Raw genomic sequence first — 8,789 nt, 5'->3', positions numbered from 1 at the left:
GATTTTTTAGTAATTGATAAGGACAGTGGTATGCAAAATGGTCGATATCGGAAGGGTTTCGATGAATATGCAACCATCGAATAGCATAAAGCATCATATCAGCTCTGAAAAGTGTTAGTCTAACGTAGAGCATTGAACAGTGTAAATACATTATTAAGCAAATCAGTATAAAGATAAACGTGTCAATTGAATCGCTAAACAGGTTGATCGAACCGCTAAAACCGGTCGATTGAACCGCTGAACTGGTCGATTGAACCGCTAAACAGGTCGGTTATAAACCGCTGAACCGGTCAGGTGAACGCGCTGAAACCGGTCGGTCGAAACCGCTGAACCGTCGTCGAACCGCTGAACCGGTCATTGAACCGCTAACAGGTCGGTCAAACCGCTGAACCGGTCAGGCGAACCGCTGAACCGGTCGGTCGAACCGCTGAACCGGTCATTTGAACCGCTAACAGGTCGGTCGAACCGCTAAACAGGTCGGTTGAACCGCTAAACCGATCGGTCGAACCGCTGAACCGGTCGGTCGAACCGCTGAACCGTTCGGTTGAACCGCTAAGCAGCTCGATTTAACCGCTAAATAGGTCGGTTGAACTGTTAAAACTAGTTGATTGAACAGCTATAAAGATCGATTGAACTAGTACATTGACTCATTAAACAATAAAAATGGATGAATAGTCACTACTTAAGAAGATTGCTGAAACGAGTGGGGTGATTCGTAAAAAACATCGCGCACTGAAATTGGAAAGATCAATGGTGGAAAGTAGATTGAATGAAATTTTAAACCAATAGTTGATCCACCTGAAAAAACTAGTTATGCAAACAGATAATAGCAATGAAGAATCTTATGACTTAAACATTGATATAAATCATGACAAGAAGCGGAAGCGTTATCATACTTCAACCCCCAATGAGTATATTATCAAGAAAAAAAAAGAAATTACATAACAATGACGGTACTCTTACAAATAAATCATTGATGATCTATGATGATGATTGATGATAATGATGAAAAATCTACTTTTGATAAATCAATATTACCAATGAAATCAATGTCAGAATCTACATCATTAAATTCAGAGCCTGGACAAGAATCTGCATCATTACATTCAGAGCCTGGACAAGAGTCTGCATCATCACATTCAACATCAAGACAGGAAACCTTAGGATTGCTCAAAAAACAAATAAATCATTCCATAGATTGGAGATCATTTCCACCTATTGCACGTCATTATATGCAGTTGTTCCTTTTCGGTAGTAAAGATCAAATCGATCATTGGTTTCGGAGTTACATTAGATGAAAGGAACCAGTATGTGATAGGAAGATGTACATTTGATATTAGTCATGAAGGTGATATTTTAATTGATAAAAAGCGCTATATTGGTACGAGAGGTCTCTTTGAATTAATCTTCATGAAAGAGCCTGATAAAAAGCTCTACAGCATTGATGACAAGATCATATATAAGCAAATCCTTGAACAAACTAAATCATATAAAAAGAGCAAATGATAGTTATCAACAGGTTCAAGGGAATAAGGGTCCAAAGTATAAGAAAATTATTCAACCACTAATTTACAATAAAGTACCATCACAACGAGTGATAGCTGGTAGTGGATTTATGCGTGTTACTGATGAGCCTGCAAACTATATACATTGGAATGATCCTAATGAATTAGTTGATCGATTGCGACTTTTAATTGCATCAACCACCGCAGGTAATACAAACCACCATAATGAAATACAGTCAATAATAGAAGATTTACGTGAAGAGCATCTTATTCTATAAAAGGGTACAATTTATCAAAATTTTCATCAGTTGCGTACCACACGTCAATATGTCAATTAATAAATTTGGTAGTGGGTTTAACGTAAGGAAGGAATATAATATTGGTACATTAAATGTGACTAAAAGAGCACTGGATTTGAATAATAAAAAAATAGTAAATTTGACTATTGATTCTGATAATAATACATGTGCTGTGAGTATAAAGTTCTTGCAATACAGTTTAGCTAAATTGGAGGAAAAAATTGAAGAGAGAATAAATAAAAAAATACAGGAGATTGAAGCAAAACTTTTCCAAACAATTAGTAAGATTAATGATGGATCCAAGAAGTGAATGTTTAGGATGCATCGTACATTTTATACTCATGATAATCAATTGCTTTCGAAAGAAAAAGAATCATGAGTGATGAAAAGAAACAGAAATTATGTGTCTGAGGGAAAGGTTGTAAAAAGAAAATTAGGGAAAATCGTGAGTGAAGAAAAGAAGAAACTGGTGCAAGAGTTACATGTCCCTGCGAGAAGAAATTTTTTACGAAGAAAAGTAATAATACGTGGTTTCGATGATCTCTGGCAGGCTGAGCTTGTTGATATGCGTTATTACGTTGATACTGGTAATCACTATATTCTTACAGTAATCGATGCTCTATCAAAATATGGTTGGGCAGTAGCTCTGAAGACTAAGAGTGCTAAAGAAGTAACTGCGGCTATGGATAAAATCTTGAAAAGTGGTAGGTGTCCGAAAAATTTGCAAATGATAACGGGAAGGAGTTTTATAACAGCGATTTCAAACTGCTTATGAAGAAACGGGGTATAAATCATTACTCTACGTACAGCACGTTAAAAGCATCGATAGTTGAGCGTTGGAATCGAACATTAAAAACTGAAATGTGGAAAAGATTTACATTGAACGGTAATTACAAATGGCGAAATATGCTACAACAACTTGTGGATGATTATAACACACGGAAGCATCGTACTATAAGAATGCGTCCATCTGATGTGAAACCTGAGCATGCTGAGCAGCTACTCGCGACTGTATACAACACAATTAAGATCGTTGGACGTTCCAAGTTTAAGGTCGGTGATTTTGTGCGAATCAGCAAATACAAGAACGTGTTTGCTAAAGGGTACACAGCGAACTGGACTACTGAAATATTTCAAGTTACAAAAGTGCAAAGGACAAATCCAGCCACATATTTACTTAAATATTTTCATGGTAAAGATATATATGGAGAATTTTATGAATATGAGCTCCTAAAAACAGCTAATCCTAATGTATACCTGGTAGAAAAAATGTTGCGTAAGAAAGGGAACAAGGTTTATGTAAAATGGTTAGGTATGGATAAAACGCATAACTCGTGGATAAATAAGAACAATGTTTTATGATCATTTATGTAATATAAATATTCTTGTATTCAAAATAAATAGGAAAACAATTTTTTTTATATAATATAATAAATACACAATTATTCTTTTAGTCTATAATGACCCCAAGGTAGAGTGGCTACATTACCGGGTGTGACAAAACGCTTATCATCATGCGGACTGAGAGCAATTTTTTTCTGTGTAATTGAGAAAACTTTATGTAATTTAGATCTAATTGAATTTTGATTGCGGGATTGTACATTGAAATTATTCAAACAATCCTTATAATCATCAAAAGTTATGCTTCTATCAACAACATAACCTTTGACACCTTTAGCTTTTTTGATCATTTTTGTACAACCCTGTACTTTAAAGGTATACATTTTTTATCTCAGTCCAATGAACTCTGTCATGATCTTACCATTATTTTCATCCTTCATTAATCCTGGAACCTTTTTATTAGTCAATGGTAAGCCGCATTGATTATCAGAAGGATAATCACTAGTATCAAATTTCATAATATCATTTTTCATGACAAAATAAACATCATCACATTCGATACTGTATATCAGACTGTCCGTGTCAGTATACAAAGCTCTACATTTGCTGCCAAATGTAGGAAGCATATAATTGTAATGAAAATTATACAAACAAATCTTAGAGATATTTAAAATACTCATGCCTACGTACACCGGTTTATCAAATTTCGCGGATAATTTCGATAATTGTATTGCAACCAAATTCTCATTGAATATTGCGCGACTGTGAAAACTCGGTTTTAAAAATCAATGCTTCTGCCCCGCATCTTCCCTCTCACTTGGTAGCGAGCTTTACATCAATTCTATTCCTTACGTTTTTCATAGTTTTACCGAATACTGCGTTGTTCATTAACTTAAGGAGATTCTTTTCAAAATCATTTTTCGATTCTGTACGTAAACGTGTGTTTAGCTCAATGTATTCGCGTAGCCAGATGGACTGCTGAAACTCTAAACTTCTGTGTATTCGCGTTAATCTAATACCGTTACGTATACATTGCTGTAATACACGATAGTGTATAACGTAACGTATCTTATCATTTAGAGTTGCAAGCAGTTTCTCCTGACGTGAACCTGGCGGCTTTTCACGCACCGGACAGAACGGTAGGTCGGAATGTTTATCGTGTAGCTCACGTGGATATTCCAAGTCAACCTCTAAAATGTAACCTACGGATGAATCTTCAGGTACACTATTAATATCAAAATTATCAACATTTTCGATCCATCAGAATCCGTGTGTAGCTAGAGGTTGACACATTGCCCAACCATACAAATTATTTACATTGTAGTACATTAAATATTTGCTTGGTTCAGGTGGATCAGAATCCTGCATGTATCGATTGTTGGCTTTTTCATAGCGATGGGAACACTGGCTCAAACCACCGCGTATAACACGTTCAATAAAAAATAACATATCTACATCTGTGAAAAGCTCCAGTTTAATTCCTGTATGCTTAAGCATCGCATCCCAGGTGAAGCCTGGAAGCGTATAATAATGAGCAGGATCCAAATTATAATTTACCATACAGCTATCACGGAAATTCTCGAAAATGTCTGCCAACAATAAAACATCAGTTTTTAAATATAAATCACTGTACTCCCCAAGTGTTCGGATTTTGAATTTGGTCCTTACATCTTTAGCATGATTATATGCTTCTTCAGTTATATGACTATCAGACAATCTGTTGTAAAACAACTTTCGTGGTGGTAAAGTTGTTTCCTCCAAACGACTTATACTATCTATGTAATCGTAAGGAAAAATACCTTTCCTTGTAAGCATGCTATATTGTTCTTCCGTTAAACCAGGTAACTGTGAAACAAAGTTTTTTAGCTGAGATTCCTCCAAATATGAGCTCAGTTTATCTAAACTTGATGCCATAAATTTAAATGAATCGATAAATCTCAGATGAATATTATAATGACGAAGAAATTTACTAAATGAAATGTATTTTTCCTTATGTACAGGTAGCAGATGTACTGATCCCTCCAACAAATTCGCGATCGCTTCGAAAATAAAATGTGAATCGTAGCCGGACAAATTATGGAAAATTATTGGAATAACATGCGAGTCTTTAAAGTTTAAATTGCAATTATTATGTGCCGGTCCTCTGTACTTACCCGTTAAGTGATCGTAATCGCGAATTCGAAGTTGATTTGGATGAAACGGCTTTTTGCATATATGACAGTTGGGGTCACTATAATGCCTCAAGCTTTCGCTGACACTAAGAATTGACATAGGTACTACCGTTTTTAACCTATCGCTTACATTTTGTGCAACACTCTCAAGTTCACGTACACTGACATTCATCGAATCTGCTCGTGAAAAATGGCCTACTAGATTTGTAACTAGCTGGACAGCTTCAGGTCTCTAGTTCTCACCAAAGCGTAAAACGTCACGGTGACGTCAGATGACGTCACGATGACGTATAGGAGTCGTGGTGGGGAGAATAAGGAGAATCTGGTAAATTGCATATATTCGAGTGTAGCGGTTGATCGTCTTACTTTTGTCAAAAGTATATCATCTCGGGATAAAATGGTATAGTAAGAATTTTCTTCTTTCTCTGTCTAATAGCATGAGAGTGAGAGAGAAAGACATATGATACCCCATGTGCCCATTGATTCTGCTCGAGCACGTTTTTGGTATAGTGATAGGAATTTTGGTATACTGATAGAAGCGGTAATAATATAGTAATCAAACGACAGATCAATAAAAAGAACAGGGCATATTCCAATGAGTGAAGTGTCAAAATGTGCAACTTAACCTCTGTAATTTGTATTAATTTATTAAAATAACTTGTAAGTGATGAACTTTTAATAAAATCATATTAAGTGTTATAAATTTGTATAAAAAATATGTATTTTAGTTTTAACCTATTATTGTGTAACATATGGTGTATAAAAATAACTGAAAATATATATTTTAAATTAAATTTATGTTGTTGATAATTTGTCAAGAATAACACATCATTAACTTTTATATTAATAATAAGGAGCTATATTCTTGAGTCGTAAAGTCCATTGGAGCTTGCAAGTCAACTATGGATCCCAAGCTTACAGCAATAAGATTCTACGAATAAAGAAGATGCAATTCATTATTAAAATAGATAATCGTTAACTCAGATTTTTTTGCAGAAACCTAATATCAATCGTGACAAGCTTTCGTATCTATTTCCAATTGATGATGCTGGAAGAGAACCTCTGAGAGCTCCTGACAGCTCAACTGCCACAGGTCCAAGAAACAGCTATTTACGTAAATCTGTCCAGTGTCATGCAATACATTATCCAGAAGCCATTCTGCTATTATCCAGTTAATGTTTCTACGCAATATAATTAATTTCTTATTAATTTTCAAATATACTAAATATGTAAAGAAGAAAAAGCCAATATATTAAAATCCATTTACTTACACTACATCTCATTACGTAACCATGAGTGAATATTGTTGAATGGTGACAGAACAGTTTATAGTTGCAGAATCAGAATACATTCCTGTTGTGGGTAATGTTGCTGGGTCCTTTTGTTCTTTCGCAGTATCCAAAAGCAGCAAATTTGCAATGATTTTACAATTATAGCCTATATTCGAAGAAAACTTTAATACTTAAGCTTAAATTGAAGAATATTCAAATGATTAATAGTAACTTCTTACGGATTAAGATGTCTTGCATTATTTTCAATTTCTGCTACCAGTGCGTATAGGCAAATTCAGTGGTAAATTGTTATTCTCATCACTTAGAGCTTGTTAATCCTGTAAGTTACGTAGCACTTTAAAGTGGGCAAACAAATCCTTACGCTGCATTATATTAGTCTTCTCTTCCTTCGCTAACTTTTGAAAATTCATATATTACTGTTATCCACGAGTATATTTACCCAGAGGCTGAAAAATATTAGAAAGAGTATGAAAATTCATTCTTAAAAGTAAGCTTAAATTATTTCCATATTCATAAAGTTATACATACATATTCTTTTATTTAGCTGGATGTTAGCTGCCACGAAGACATCCATATGCAATGTGCCTGCCCTCCTTCCTTTTTAATCCAGTGTATTATCCTAATAGTTTGCTGCAGGACAGTCTTAAGTTAGAAATAGATTGAAGTGTGATAATTCGGTTCTACTTTCTCTTTACCCTGGTCTACCATGAGGAGATACTCTTTTTTATCTTGATTTTTCATAACGTAAATGATAAATAATTATTCCTGAAATAAAAACGTGCACACACACATATATATATATATATATATATATATATATATTATTGTCTTTCGAGATTATATACTGTATTTTTTTATCATATATAATTTATTTTTTTTTCTTTTTTTCAGTGCTCCGAAAATTGATTTACGTTAAATAATATTGGTGGCCCTGAAAAGGGCCGATTTTTGAATCCGACACGTGGCAGAGCACATTCCTTTTTTATACCATGCAATCCGATCCATCTAAAAAAATACCCATTCGAAACCAACAACAATAAAGCTCATTTAATAATCCGTCCAGTAGCCATTCCGCTCGATCACTTGATTATGTCGATTAGGTATCGAGTTAGTCAAGTTAGCTAAGAACTCTGAGTCAGACCTAAGGCCTTCCCAGATATTTCTTCGCTTGATCGAGAATCGCTGCCCTCGTCCTCGCGCCTGGCTCTATCCATCGTCTGGACATCAATGCCCAGACGTTCTCAATTAAATTGAGATCCGGTGATCGAGCGGGCCAATCCACCACTTCCAACTCCGGGTGTCGCGCAAACCACGCTCGCGTTTCGCGTGAGGTATGGATCGCTGAATTGTCCTGCACAAATCGGATCACCGGTACTTCATCCGCGGGATATACATTACGCACGCTTGGGAGAAAAATTTTTTCCAAGATGCGAATGTATTCCCGGGAATTCATACGTGGAGAAATCTCCACAAGATCACCGATATGTTCACCGGAAATCCAGCCCCATACGCCACACGATACGCGTCCAGACCGATGAGTCTGGAAGACGTGGTTTGGCTGCAACCGTGTATCGTTCGGGCGCAACACGTGCAAGGCCTGAGCCTGAGAGGGCAACGATATGAAAACCTTTTCATCGGTCCATATCGTAGCCTTCCAATCTGCACGGCTCCGCGAAAGATTCGCGAGGGCATAGCCAACTCTCTGCTCACGGTGAGCAGGAGTTAGTGGGATTTTACGCGTTGGACGACGGCAGTGAATACCTGCAGAGTCTAAACGCCGCAGGCCGGTGGTCACTGAAGCTGGATAATCTATCTCCTCCACTATGTCGCTGACACTAGCGAAGGGATCTCTTCGATCCTGCTCAGCAGCTGCTGGTCATCGATCTCCGAAGTCCTTTTCTGCCCTCTGTTCTCCGCTTTCCGGTCACGCAGTGCGTGGTCTCCGCCTTCGCGGTACCGACGTATCCAGCGCCTGACGGTGGTCTCGTGTGCCCCGCAGAGTACAGCGATCTCACTCGCGCTTTTCCCGCACTCAAAATAGCCAATGGCTCTTCCTCTGGTAGCCTCACTATGCTGTGACATCGTCGACGTATCCAATAGATATGAATGTTATAACAAATTAACGTTATTATCGATACTTCTAATTCAATAATCGAGGCATTATTCACTTTTATCTATAAT

General features: G+C 36.6%; 1 protein-coding gene across 1 annotated transcript; it reads right to left on the bottom strand.

Annotated features, from left to right (window-relative positions):
- Positions 1-3,246: 3,246 nt before the first annotated feature.
- LOC136785936 (uncharacterized) lies at positions 3,247-5,488 on the bottom strand. Its single transcript, XM_066747321.1, is given in 4 exon segments — positions 3,247-3,907; positions 3,963-4,370; positions 4,437-5,250; positions 5,299-5,488. Coding segments are annotated over 4 exon segments (2,073 nt in total).
- Between the last annotated feature and the right edge of the window lie 3,301 nt (positions 5,489-8,789).

The sequence above is a fragment of the Prorops nasuta genome, unplaced genomic scaffold (genome assembly GCF_024137725.1).
Source record: "Prorops nasuta isolate Cenicafe-Biocafe unplaced genomic scaffold, Cenicafe_Pnas_1.2 PNAS00001, whole genome shotgun sequence".
In the NCBI taxonomy this organism is placed as follows: Eukaryota; Metazoa; Arthropoda; class Insecta; order Hymenoptera; family Bethylidae; genus Prorops; species Prorops nasuta.
Note: the sequence above shows the minus strand (reverse complement) of the source record. Positions and strands in the feature narration are given on the sequence as shown.